Source organism: Prunus mume, linkage group LG6 (assembly GCF_029339155.1).
Source record: "Prunus mume cultivar Tortuosa linkage group LG6, ASM2933915v1, whole genome shotgun sequence".
NCBI classification, from domain to species: Eukaryota; Viridiplantae; Streptophyta; class Magnoliopsida; order Rosales; family Rosaceae; genus Prunus; species Prunus mume.
This window is the reverse complement of record NC_142703.1, coordinates 14,418,489-14,432,917: the sequence shown is the minus strand read 5'-3', so window position 1 is coordinate 14,432,917 and position 14,429 is coordinate 14,418,489. Positions and strand designations below refer to the sequence as shown.

Sequence of the window (14,429 nt, the reverse complement as noted above, 5' to 3'; positions counted from 1 at the left end):
CTTTACCTTGTACTCATATTTAATAATCACGTGGCCAAGGCAATGAATCCATTCTTGCACTCAACTATGAATCCCTTATCTGTATATATAAAGAAAAACTTAAGGCATGTTCCTTTGTTAAATATAATTATACTTAATGAGGTAATTAATTAAACTTATTATTAGTAGAGTCTATATATATATATATATATATGGAGCTTCTATTGAGGGATCCCTCAAATACTTATTTGAGGGACACCCTTGTGAACTCCACTCAGCATTGTATTTCACTAATCCAAACCATCTATTTTGTAGATATTCATTCAAAAATCATCTCATTAGGAATGAATGTTGCCATGAGGCCACTCACTAGGAATGCTATGGTTTTTTAATTTGTTTTTTAATTGATATGACGACATTCATTAATTGACATGGCATGACACATCAGTTGCCACATAAGATGGTCAATGTTGTGTGTCTAAATAGCATTACTCTTAATCATTTTCTACTTTGCTCTATATATATAGAATAAATTCTATAGTACTTATTATTTAAGGGCCAAATGATTATTGGTTTAGATAATTGCCTAAAATACATCATCACTGAAGTCACTGATTAAATATGCATATTCTCCTATGCGGACATTATCATTCCAACGCTATGTATTTTGTCATGAGAAAAAATGTAATACTACTAACTGTATTATTTTACACGCATAACAAGAAAAAAGGGAACATATTGATGTAGAACAGATGGCAGATTTAATCGCGGTTGAGCAAGAAAAGGGACGTGGTGAGTCGTTTGGCCTTTCAAAACTGCATTCGAAGTTCGAAGTTAATTCCAAATAAATTCTGTTTTTCCGTTTCGGAGTTACATAGTTAATTCCCAAAATAATTCTGTTTTTCCGTTTCGGAGTTACATAGTTAATTCCCAAAATAAATTCTGTTTTTCCGTTTCGGAGTTACATAGTTAATTCCCAAAATAAATTCTGTTTTTTTCAGTTTGAGTTACGTAGTTAAGTCTCCGAATTAATTTTGTTGTTCAGTTTTATTTGTAATAACTCCCCTAGCAGTTACAAGGGTTGAGAGTTGTGTATTTAGACGGGTTCGTCTAACGTTTTTTGGCAGTTCAGATTTTAATCAAATTAATCAAAGAGAGTTTCTCTTAATTTCTGGTGGATTCCAGTTTCCTTGTTACTCAAGGTTTTCGTTTGAAACCTTATTTGCTTGTGCTGCGTCAAGTGGTATCAGAGCGGGTCTCTCCCGTCTTGGTATTCTTGTCTTATCATGGGTGATCGTGAAGCTGATGTCCCAGCCCCAATTACTCGAGCGGATCTGGACGCTCAAAACCAACGGATCGACAACCTAACCACCCAATTTGGGGAGATGCGAGAATTGTTGTTGCAAGCTCTTGGTGGCAACCATAGGCGAGGAGGCAGGGATGACGAAAGAAGAGAAGGCAGGGATGGTAATCGAAGAGAAGGTAGAGATGGCGAGAGAAGAGATAATAGGAGGCAACTTATTCCGGATAGTGAGTCAGAGTCAGAAGAAGAACTTGAAGAACCACCACCACCGGCTAATAATCCTCGTAATCGTAATCGTAATTACGAGAATTTTGGCGACTATCGGATTAAAGCAGAAATTCCTAACTTTTGGGGAAATCTGAAGATTGAAGACTTCTTGGATTGGCTTGTAGAAGTGGAGAGGTTTTTCGATATTATGGAGGTTCCTGAGCATAAGATGGTGAAGATGGTAGCTTTCCGTCTTAAAGCTACAGCGGCTGTTTGGTGGGATCAATTGCAAAATTTACGGCAGAGGCAAGGAAAGCAGCGGGTTCGAACATGGCGGAAGATGAAGTCGCTTATGATGGAACGATTCTTGCCCACAGATTATGAGCAGATTCTCTACCGTATGTACCTAGGCTGTGCGCAAGGCACCGTTCGATTTCGAATATACCGAAGAATTCATGCGTTTGGCAGAGCGAAACCATTTGACCGAGACTGACAACCAAAAGGTCGCGAGGTACAACAATGGGCTGAAGATTTCCATCCAGGAAAAAATTGGTATGCAGAATATATGGACTTTGCAGGAGGCAATTAACATGGCATTGAAGGCTGAATTGTTGGAGAAGGAGAAACGCCAACCCAACTTCCGCGAGGAACACGACGGAAGCCTCAATATCTGCTTTGGTGCTTCTAGTGGCTCGGAGATAAGGGAAAGCAGCAGCAGAATCTTGGAGGATCGACAAAACCAGCAACAGATTGGCGAAAACAAAAATTTCAACGAAGGTAGCAGCGGAATTACAACAGAGGGCAGCCCCGAAACCAGTCCCAGAATCCGTATGCTAAGCCCATGACGGACATATGTTACCGTTGCCAAAAACCAGGGCATCGTTCTAATGTTTGTCCAGAGCGGAAGCAGGCCAACTTTATCGAAGAAGCCGATGAAGATGAGGAAAACGATGAAGTCGGGAAAGATGATTATGTAGGGGCTGAATTTGCAGTTGAGGAAGGAATGGAGAAGATTACCTTGGTTTTGCAGAGAGTTCTTTTGGCACCAAAGGAGGAAGGGCAGCGTCATAGTATTTTTCGTTCCCTCTGCTCAATTAAAAACAAGGTTTGTGATGTGATCGTCGACAATGGAAGTTGCGAGAATTTCGTGTCAAAGAAATTGGTGGAGTATTTGCAGTTATCTACGGAGCCTCATGTCAGCCCTTACTCACTAGGTTGGGTTAAAAAAGGCCCTTCGGTTCGTGTAGCTGAGACTTGCCGAGTGCCACTGTCAATTGGTAAGCATTACAGAGATGAAATATTATGTGATGTTATTGACATGGATGCATGCCATATTTTGTTAGGGCGACCTTGGCAATTTGATGTGGATGCAACTTTCAAGGGACGAGATAATGTAATTCTGTTCTCTTGGAACAACCGGAAAATTGCAATGGCAACCACACAGCCCGCAAAGCAATCTGTGGAGCCCAAGACGAGGAGTTCTAGTTTCCTAACCTAATTCGCAACGAGCAGGAGTTGAGCGAGGCTGTCAAAGAAGCGGAGTGTTTTTGTCCCTTGGTGTTGAAGGGGTTGTTGAAAATTGGCGGAGGAGAAGGTGACATTCCACAAGATGTGCAGCAGATTTTGAATCAATTTCAGGAACTACTTTCTGAAAATCTGCCAAACGAGCTGCCTCCTATGCGGGACATACAGCACCGAATTGACTTGGTGCACTGGAGCTAGCCTTCGAATCTGCCCCATTATCGGATGAGCCCCAAGGAGAATGACATCCTGAGAGAACAGATTGAAGAATTACTGCGGAAAGGATTTATCAGGGAGAGTTTGAGTCCCTGCGCAGTTCCTGTTTTGCTGGTTCCAAAGAAAGACAAAACTTGGCGAATGTGTGTTGATAGCCGGGCAATCAACAAGATAACAGTCAAGTACAGGTTTCCCATTCCACGGTTAGAAGATATGCTGGACGTTCTTAGCGGCTCAAGGGTGTTTTCTAAGATAGATTTGCGAAGCGGATACCACCAGATTCGCATACGACCGGAGACGAATGGAAAACAGCGTTCAAGAGCAAGGACGGATTATTTGAATGGTTGGTGATGCCATTCGGATTGTCAAATGCACCTAGCACTTTCATGCGGCTCATGAATCAGGTTCTTCGACCATTCATTGGTTCTTTTGTCGTTGTTTATTTCGATGACATTTTAATTTATAGTACCACAAAAGAAGAACATCTTGTGCATTTGAGACAAGTTTTAGATGTGTTGAGAGAAAATAAGTTGTATGTGAACCTTAAAAAATGTACTTTCTGCACAAATAAGCTACTGTTCTTGGGTTTTGTTGTTGGTGAGAATGGTATCCAGGTAGATGACGAGAAGATCAAGGCAATCCTTGGTGCCAGCTCAAAGACAGTTTAAGTTGAAGCTTCCATGGCTTGGCCACCTTTTCTGAAGATTTGTGAAGCATTTTAGCACCGTTGCTGCACCTATCACAGAATGTTTGAAGAAGGGCGGTTCAGGGGGAGAAGAGCAAGAAAGAAGCTTTGCAGAAATAAAGAAAAGCTTTGCACCGCACCGGTTCTAGCTCTTCCAAACTTTGAGAAAGTTTTCGAAGTTGAATGTGATGCCGGTGTGGGAGTCGGTGTGCTCTCACAAGACAAGCGGCCAATTGCGTTCTTTTCTGAAAAGTTGAGCGATGCACGTCAAAAGTGGAGTACTTATGACCAAGAGTTCTATGCGGTTGTTCGAGCTTTGAAGCAATGGGAGCACTATCTTATCCAGAAGGAATTTGTTTTGTTTACAGATCATCAAGCGTTGAAGTATATTAACAGCCAGAAAAATATTGATAAAATGCATGCTAGATGGATGACTTTTTTGCAGAAATTTTCGTTCGTTATCAAGCATACTTCCGGCAAGACCAATCGTGTGGCAGATCTGAGTAGGAGAGCTTCATTATTAGTCACGCTGACTCAAGAAGTTGTGGGGTTTGAATGTCTGAAGGAATTATATGCAGGTGATGATGATTTCCGGGAAATTTGGATTAAGTGCACTAATCAAGAGCCAATGGCAGATTACTTTCTCAATGAAGGTTATTTGTTCAAAGGCAACCAGTTGTGTATTCCAGTTTCTTCTTTGAGGGAGAAGCTCATTCGGGACTTGCATGGTGGAGGGTTGAGTGGCCACCTAGGCCGTGACAAAACAATTGCATTGTTGGAGGAGAGATTTTACTGGCCACAGCTCAAACGTGATGTTGGAACTATTGTGCGCAAGTGCTACATTTGTCAAACTTCGAAGGGGCAGGTACAAAACACTGGATTATATATGCCATTACCAGTTCCTAACGATATTTGGCAGGATCTTGCTATGGATTTTGTCCTCGGATTGCCCCGAACACAAAGGGGAGTGGACTCTGTATTTGTGGTGGTTGATCGGTTCTCAAAAATGGCGCATTTCATAGCCTGCAAAAAGACTGCCGATGCATCAAATATAGCCAAACTGTTTTTCAGGGAGGTTGTTCGCTTGCATGGGGTTCCTACATCCATTACATCTGATCGTGACACCAAGTTCTTGAGTCATTTTTGGATCACTTTGTGGAGACTGTTTGGGACTACTTTGAATCGTAGCAGCCTTGCCCATCCCAATGATGGCGACTGAGGTTACAAACCGGACATTGGGCAATATGGTGCGAAGCGTCTGTGGAGAGAAGCGAAACAATGGGATTATGCATTACCGCAGGTGGAGTTTGCATACAACAGTGCAGTCCATAGCGCTACTGGGAAGTCTCCATTTTCCATTGTTTATCTTGCTATACCTAACCATGTTGTAGATTTGGTGAAGCTGCCTAGAGGCCAGCAAACAGTATGGCAGCAAAAATTTGGTGAGGAAGTGGTAGCCGTTCGAGATGAAGTCAAGCAGAAACTTGAGCAAACAAATGCTAAGTACAAAGCTGCTGCGGATAGGCATCGGCGTGTTAAAGTGTTTCAAGAAGGCGATTCTGTGATGATATTTCTGAGGAAGGAGAGGTTTCGGTTGGCACTTACAGCAAGCTTAAACCGAAGAAATATGGTCCTTACAAAGTGCTCAAACGGATCAATGATAATGCCTATGTTATTGAGTTACCGGATTCCATGGGAATTTCCAATATTTTTAATGTTGCAGATTTATATGAGTTCCGTGAAGATGAGGTTCTTTATCCAGATCATAACTCGGGGTCGAGTTCTTGGAGGTGGAAGGACTGATGTAGAAACGGATGGCAGATTTAATCGCGGTTGAGCAAGAAAAGGGACGTGGTGAGTCGTTTGGCCTTTCAAAACTGCATTCGAAGTTCGAAGTTAATTCCAAATAAATTCTGTTTTTCCGTTTCGGAGTTACATAGTTAATTCCCAAAATAATTCTGTTTTTCCGTTTCGGAGTTACATAGTTAATTCCCAAAATAAATTCTGTTTTTCCGTTTCGAAGTTACATAGTTAATTCCCAAAATAAATTCTGTTTTTTTCAGTTTCGGAGTTCGTAGTTAAGTCTCCGAATTAATTTGTTGTTCAGTTTTATTTGTAATAACTCCCCTAGCAGTTACAAGGGTTGAGAGTTGTGTATTTAGACGGGTTCGTCTAACGTTTTTTGGCAGTTCAGATTTTAATCAAATTAATCAAAGAGAGTTTCTCTTAATTTCTGGTGGATTCCAGTTTCCTTGTTACTCAAGGTTTTCGTTTGAAACCTTATTTGCTTGTGCTGCGTCACATATATATTTTAATTTTTTTTGGGGGGTTTTTATAAATGAAACATGTTTTGTTGAAGTAAAGACATAATGGCAACACTTCCTAGATCTTTTAAAACTATAAGGCAAGGCTTCAATTTTCCTATGTGAAATTCACACTCTAAAAATATAATTATTTTATGTTACTGCATTATGAATTTGGACCACACATTCATATAAAAAATTAGCAAAAACTATAGATTCACAACCTATATATGGAAAGATATATATATATATATATATATATAACATTTTCATATAATTAGAGAGTATTAAATTTTAACTAAAAACATATAAAAGTTATTTGAGGAGCTCTTTATAAAATTTAAACTCCAATCATACTCTCTAGTTTAGGGAGTCATAAATGCTATAACTCTTTTTTAATTGGTCCATCTCTATTTTAAAATAATATAAAAAATAGTTAGCTTTAATTAAAGGTTTGAAATACTCATTAAATAAAGCAACATTAAATTATAGAGAGTCACTAGGAGTCCTTTCTATCTCCTCAGATTTAAGAGATCTCCCTATTTTAGGAGGTGAATAGAGGGAGTATGGTTGGAGTTATATTTTTTCAATTCCTCCTTAAAATTTGTCTAAGGAGGTGATTTATAGAGCTCATTGTGGATGCTCTTAGGCTCCTAATTATATGAAAAATGTTATATATATCTTTCTATATGGGTTGTGAATCTATAATTTTTGCTAGATTTTTTATATGAATGTGTGGTCCAAATTCACAATGCGACAACATAAAATAATTATGTTTTTAGAGGTGAGACTGCGAATCTCACATCGGAAAATTGAAGCCTTGCCTTATAGTTTTAAAAGATCTAGGACCTCTCAATCGCTAATTTGTTTTGCGTTGGATGAGACTAATTAACAACCTCCATTATCTCCAGCTTGCACATTAATCTTGTATTGTACATTCATATGAGTGATAGATCTAAAGTTCTCTCTCTCTCTCTCTCTCTCTCTCTCTCTCTCTCTCTGTGAACATGCATGCGTTTGATCACCACATTTTCCTAATTATGAATAAATTACGTTTGGTACTGTGATTAGCTCAAACCAAATTATAATGACATCTTAATCCATTGTTAACACGGATAAGTACTTAAATTTTTAATTGCCAAATTATTTTACCTCTTTGGTGGCCTCCCCTTCCATTATAGTTTGTGCAGTCGAACAAGATAATATTAGAAATAACAAAGCTGACTAATGAACACGTTATAATTACAATTCAGAAATAATAATGAAAATCTTCGAAGATGCTTCTAATGATGATTATGAACAAAATGATACTTGACTTCTCTAATTAATAGCGCGAGAGACCAAAAATCTGTGTGAAAATTATTTAATAAATTAAAAAGAAATTATAAATCCTCATGCACCCATAAATAAAACCCTTTGCCGTCTTGATTAAGAAAGGTCGAAGCAGTTAGCTAGGAATATTCTCTGTCCAGGGCTTCCTATATTTGACATCAAATAGATCTGAGCAACTCGGACGACATATCCAAGATTAGATCTTGGCACTTGCAAAATATATGCAAATGGTTTTGTGAATTCTAACACTCTTTCGATACGTGGCATCACTTATTCACGTTACATCACAATATTCTTTTAATTCTGAATTTTGTTTAAATAAAGCTTTCTCACCACCGGTTATAAACAATTATGTGTCTAGCTCTCTCATCGCATAACTTATTATCTGATGAGAAAAACAAACATGTTCTTGTTTACAAAACGTATTCGTGGACACAAATATATCTGCCATTTCAACTTTTATTTATTTATTTTAAATAGTGCCAGTTTGCCAAAACTTTCAGAGGCAGGGTTTGGAGCCGCAAAACAAAAGGCCTTATAATTAATATAGATAAAGCCTAAATATATTTGATTAAAGTTTATCAATGCAGGTTCCCCAATAAGTGAAAAACATGCAAGTAAGTACGTACTTAATTATGTGTACAATCGATTCAGGCTATCTTTACGCGTAGAAGTTGATGAACTTTTCCAAGGAAAGACTAGAGGAAACTTCCTAACGGAGATGAGAGGCATTTAATTAGAACTAATAGTTGTACTGTCCACCCTTTAAACCTTGCTGCTTTGCACGATATGATCTTGCTGTAGGTCTGGTATTTAATACTAAAAACTCTGGGTACTTATGTTGAGGAATAAAATCGTAGCATATATATATATATATATATATATATATATAAATCCTTATGATTGAAAAGAATTGAAATCATATTGTCCTTGGTTTGAGAATCTGATAAGTGTAGTTATTTTTGATTATTGGGTTGCCGACATCATATTTCGAAAGGTTTATAGTAGGGAGATGTTTTAGCACTACATCAACATGTCATGTCATGTTACCGTCACACACAATAAAACGCTGGTTGTTCACAAAAAGTACCTAACACTACTTAAATACATAATCTATAAGCTTAGGGTAAGTATCCACGTAACCTATAAGATTATGAAAAGATTAAGCATGTCACTAAGATGCATGCAAGGTCTAAATTATCGAGGGTTCAAAAACACAGAAATATCGGAAAATTATCGATATCAGTAAAAACCATGGAAATTGTAAGAAAAACTTGAAAATTACGATTGAAACTTTGGAGGATGTTTATTTAGTCAAATATCTATTATTTTATCACAAAAAATGGAAGGAAATGCATTGCATTGTGTGTTTGACTAATTTAAGTTCATTATATTGCAAGTTGACAAATACTGTGAGTGTAGAAAATATGTAGTAATTAATGAAAGAAGATTAAACACACCATGATCATTTATTTATAATGATTAATTTACTACAATATTTTACACTTTATACATTGCATGGTAAGATACATGAGTGACTTAGTACCACATAGAGTTTCTTTGAGGTTCAAAATTTTTAGTCTTCATCATCTCTAGCTATGTGTAGAGTATGTGTACTGTGAAGAGTAGTCATCAAATGATAAATTCCTAAAATAGTTTGACATGTAATGGTTAACATGCTAGCCATATGGATAATAGATTGGTTGAAGATGCCCATAATCATTTAAAGATTGGGTCTCAGATTCTTTCAATGAGTCATTTGATTCCATCCCAAATGCATGGGATATGAAGGGTAGGGAAATGGTTGGTTTTGCGTACAACAAAGTCATCGACAGTGTGGTGGATAAGGCGTTGGAGGAAGAATGGAAGTGACACAGGTTGGAAACCCCATGTGTGTGCGCGTATAAGCCTTTTCATTATTTGTTTCTATTCCATGTCCATATCACGCTATTATCAATATTATCGCGATATATTAACCAAATGTTGATGATAATTGAAGGATATTATCGATATTTATATGATACGTACACAGATATATTCCAAAATATCCCCCTCCCAAAAAACGATAATATCTCCGATATTTCGGCGATATTATTGATATTTTTCAGTCCTTATTGGATGCATGTTATAGTGGTTGAAACTTGGATTAACTTGAGCATGCATTGCTTATCAATGTTAATTTGTTGTTGTTGTTATTATTTTTGTTAAGTATTATTATTGTTGTTATTTTGTCATTTGGGAGAGAAAAAGAGGAGGTTGGTCAAATATCTCTTTCACTTTCTCTTTTTGCCTCCCACTGTCTGGGCGAAGGGGAATTGGGATAAATAAGTCGACTTAGAAATTCTTGACTGATTTTATTCCTTCATATATATATATATATATATATATATATATTTTTTGTATGGACTTTATTATTATATTCGTTGACCCTCTACAATTCTAAGTTTATTTTTTGGTGCCATATACAATTCTGATTGGTTGACTTCGCTGTTCTTCAACTTATTTTTTAAGAATTTTTGTATGTGGCATGCTCTTAATGAATATTTAATCAGTTGACATGAGTGTTTTCTCCTTATACTTTTCTTTCAAATCGTTTTTTGTATGGGGCTTATTATTATTATTTTTTCTGGTCTAATATTATTAAAATTACTTGACTCTATGATCCTATATTTTCCTGTTTCCATATAAAAAATAGTTGACTTCCTTGTTCTCAACATTTTTATAAGCAAGTTGACATTGCACTGTTTTTTTTAAGGTTCTACAACCAATCAACTTCAGAGTTCACTGCTTTGCGAGGAGGAGGAAGAACCTCCCTTCTAACATTAACTATACCTGTGAGCCAATAGCATGAAGAAATCTGGAAGTCATCTATTGGTTCTCCGTAGTCTGGTGCCATGGACAGTGATGTGATACCAGAAGAAAATTCCCAAAATGCCAACAGTAAAGCCATCCCCAGGCAACAGGAATTTATCTGTGTTGTGATTGAACTTTTGGGGTCTTACTCTTACCAAATATATTTGAACTCAAGTTGATTTTTTGTCAAATGCAGTAGAAGGGAACAGTATGTATTAATTAAGAATTGCTAATGCATATCTTGTATATTGTAATTTGTAGTGCCACATCTTTTATGTGAAATTAATCCATCGCACTCACTTATATCGAGACACATAACCTTAAGATCATCACTGTGACATGCACCATCCATTGCAATAATCACACCTGTCCAATGATTCTTACAACTCCGTTTTTCAATCAGGATTTAATCTAACACCGATATTGTCTCTAACTTAACCATTTAGGTACATCAAAGTTACAACTTCAATAAACTCAAATAAGTGTAGGGTTTTTAACTTAATAGGCGCCAGTGTATTAGTAGTGGATCACCGATTGAATGTATTGTGTCATCTTCTCGAAATGAGATTAATCTATCCCCATCCATGACTTGTATTGAGTCACACAGTTACTGACGTTGAGAGTGTCAGACAGACTAAAGTCCAAAACTGTCAATTTTCATATGATGTAAAGTACTTCGGTTTCTGTTTTGACATATTAATGTTGTTTTAATATTGACCAATATTTAATTCATAATGATTGCCATTGAACTTGGTCACTCTCTTAGCTGTACAAGGCCCCATCAAGGTCGACTGCTGCAGATCGTATAAAGATTCATGACTATTTCATGTCCCTGGTATTTGATTGGTAGTTAAGGAATTGATAAGTGAAATTCTATTTGGAATTCAAACATGGGTTTGGCTTATCCTGTCTATAAATATGTCCCCCATTCATCTTTGTCCTAGAGCATCAAACAAGTCTAGCTTTCTTCACAATCATCACCAAAGCAAAAAAGACTGCTCTATATACACATAAATATCTTATATGGAATCTGTAGTAGCCATGGAAGATGCTGGATGGAGCTCACATGGTGGAATGTACACCTCTGATGAGGAGGCAGATTTCATGTCTCAGTTGCTTGCTAACTGTTCTGTCACAAATGAGATGAATGAGGCTTCAAGCTCTTCAATCCCATTTGCAATTTGTCCAAGCCATGGATATTCATCAACTAACAGGGAAGACATTGATCAAGGATCACATTATTATTCAGATTTTGCTAATCTCTATTTTTCAAATGGGATTGATACTTATGGTACTGCCAATAGTGGAAACTACTACACCAGTGACTCTCACCAAATTATGCCAACAAATTACCATAACTACGAGACGTCTCGAGGTCTTTGGGATGCCAATGGTGCCAACTTGTTCCTCAGTCAAGGTGAACAATTCAGCATGGATCATCACCAAGAATTGAGAAATGGCAATGTGGAAGAGCATTCTAACACAAACCAGACAGGAGCTGCTTTTTCTGAAAATCTTCTGCAGCTTAAAAGGGAATCTCAGCATGAGATGAGAATAAGGGAACCGGAGATGGAAATTGAAGTTATGGTGCCTGAGAATTCTAAGAAAAGGCCTTGCAGTTCAGTAGAAGTAAGTATACACAAGAAATTTTAGTGTTGCTCTTTTATGCACTTGGTGATGATTACTTTTTTCCTTTTTCTTTTTAAGGAAATGGGTTATGCGATCAGCATCTCTCATCATAATTGAATGACTAAATGTTTCAGGTTCAAAAGAAAAGAGGAATGTGAAGTCGAAGAAGGGTCAGAAGCCGGTCTCAACCGGAGGCATTGAAGATAATGATGCTAGCACCAAAGGGCAGAGCTCAAGCAGTACTAGCTGCTCAGGTGATGAGGACTCCAATGCTTCTCATCAGGATCTGAGTGGAGGCGTGAGCCCTTCAAGCTTAAGTCCAAAAAGGCTTGAAGATCTCAACTTGAAATCCGAAAAAAAAGCCAGTAGGGGATCAGCAACTGATTCCCAAAGCATATATGCAAGGGTAAGCCCATAATCCAAATGTGAAAATATGTTTCCTATTTATCAATATGAAACTGATTTTCTACATGAATCTTGCAGAAAAGAAGAGAAAAAATAAACGCGAGGCTGAGAATTTTGCAGAACCTTGTACCTAATGGCACAAAGGTTAGCAGCATATATATACTTCAATGGTAGCAGATTTGACGTGACTTTTGTAAGAGCTAATGTAAGTTGGTTTATTTTTGGTAATGCAGGTTGATATCAGCACCATGCTTGAGGAGGCTGTCCAGTACGTGAAGTTCTTACAGCTTCAGATCAAGGTAATAACAAAAGAAAGAGAAAAGAATGTTCCACACTCCACGTTGGATGAAGTTTAAATCTAAGTAGGAATTTCCATTTGATGATCTAATAATAATTTTATTTCGGTTTTCGATTTTGCAGCTCTTAAGCTCTGATGATATGTGGATGTATGCTCCTATCGTTTACAATGGAATAAACATCGGAATTGACTTTAACTCTTGAAGCTAATCAATCGGAGACGGTCATAGAATGTAGTAGGAGGTGGACCTGCTGTTATAACAGAACAGAGTCTGTGGACTATGCTTGGTTAACTGAGGGCATTGTTTGAAATAAAGGCACACAAAGTGCTCAAATAGCAACTTGTTAGAATAAAACCAAATTGAAAATGTGATTAGTACCAAAAAATAAATAAACTAGTATATATCTGTAATTGTATTAATACACAATACATTCAAAATTAGACTACTGATAAAGGTTGTAATCTGTAAGAGTCCCTGTGTTTCACATTTGATGTGAGCAGGAAAAAAAGAAAAGGGAAGATCCATGCTGAATTAATGCCTTACTGTGATGAGCTTCATGATTTACTTGTACTGTTTTTATTTACATGAACAATACATTTATTTGTCGAAAGTAAAAATATGTACGTAGGAAAAGAAACATGATCAAATGGTACCAGATATATCTTAATCCTAACACATTTCACGTCCCCCCTCACCAATTAGGGTCAAAACTAAACAAGGAAAAGAAAAGGGCTTGCCAACTAAAACAGAGGAGGAAAGACAAGTTTTCCATGAACATAAAATCAGCAATCTTATAATAGTGACCGATATTCGACAGAGCATTTGCAACTACGTTTGCTTAGCTTAGCATACCAGTTTCTTACAATTGATCTTGGATAGGAGGAGGAGCTTGATATATGGTGGAAGAAAAGAATGAATCTGCCAAGGTGAAGTTGCTGAAATATCCAACCCAAAAATCAGTGGAGGCTCAATGTGTATGGTTTTAGTATGTTTTATGTGGGTTTACCTAGAAATTTATTGCTGGTTATTTTAGGGGCGTAGAATGGTAGAATCGTCGTTTAAAGTTTAATTTTTAGGGTTTAGCTCCGAGGTTTCGGGCACAAGTTCCTCAGAAAACAAATAAAAATGTGACCCTAACTGTGTCACAGCAGCAACTATGTTAGCAATGCTCAGGGGATGGGATGGGAAGAAAAAAAAAAGCAACATAAAAGTCATGGGGCTGCTTCTGTAATCTAGAACACCAAGACTTAATTCTTACTTAATTAGCAATAATTTACACATGCCATATATATGGGCACTAATAACTTCTTTAAATCAAATTCGTCGAAATCGGAGTGTAATGCACTCAGAATCATAACAAAATGATCGAGTGCTAGTATATTGTTAGTCTTCCTGAGAAGAATTCAGCTTTCGTTGTTCTTGATAATTAACAAATAAATACATTTAAAACAATATTAATTCTAAGTTCGAAAAAAAACGTATAAATTTACGCGTGACAAACGAGCTCTTGCCTCTTGGCCTCTGTGAAGTGTGAATGGCCATGAGCATGCAGTGCAGGGCTGGCTGGCTCTACCAACTTCCAGCTCTTTCAGGAAAAAAGAATGGTGGCCCAGCCGCCCAAGAATGCTAGAAATTAAAGAAAAATAAGAGGGATATTTTTCATGCAGGGAAGGAAATCGGATTTTAAAAGGGTTTCA

The 14,429-nt window shown here is 37.2% G+C and overlaps 1 protein-coding gene across 1 annotated transcript; it reads left to right on the top strand.

The window, feature by feature from the left end:
- The first annotated feature begins 11,375 nt into the window (after positions 1 to 11,375).
- LOC103335136 (uncharacterized) lies at positions 11,376 to 13,242 on the top strand. Its single transcript, XM_089055077.1, has 5 exons — positions 11,376 to 12,032; positions 12,163 to 12,434; positions 12,512 to 12,577; positions 12,667 to 12,732; positions 12,854 to 13,242. Exons 1-5 carry the CDS (start codon positions 11,423 to 11,425, stop codon positions 12,932 to 12,934), a joined length of 1,095 nt encoding a protein of 364 aa, XP_088911203.1. The 5' UTR covers positions 11,376 to 11,422; the 3' UTR covers positions 12,935 to 13,242.
- Positions 13,243 to 14,429: the final 1,187 nt, after the last annotated feature.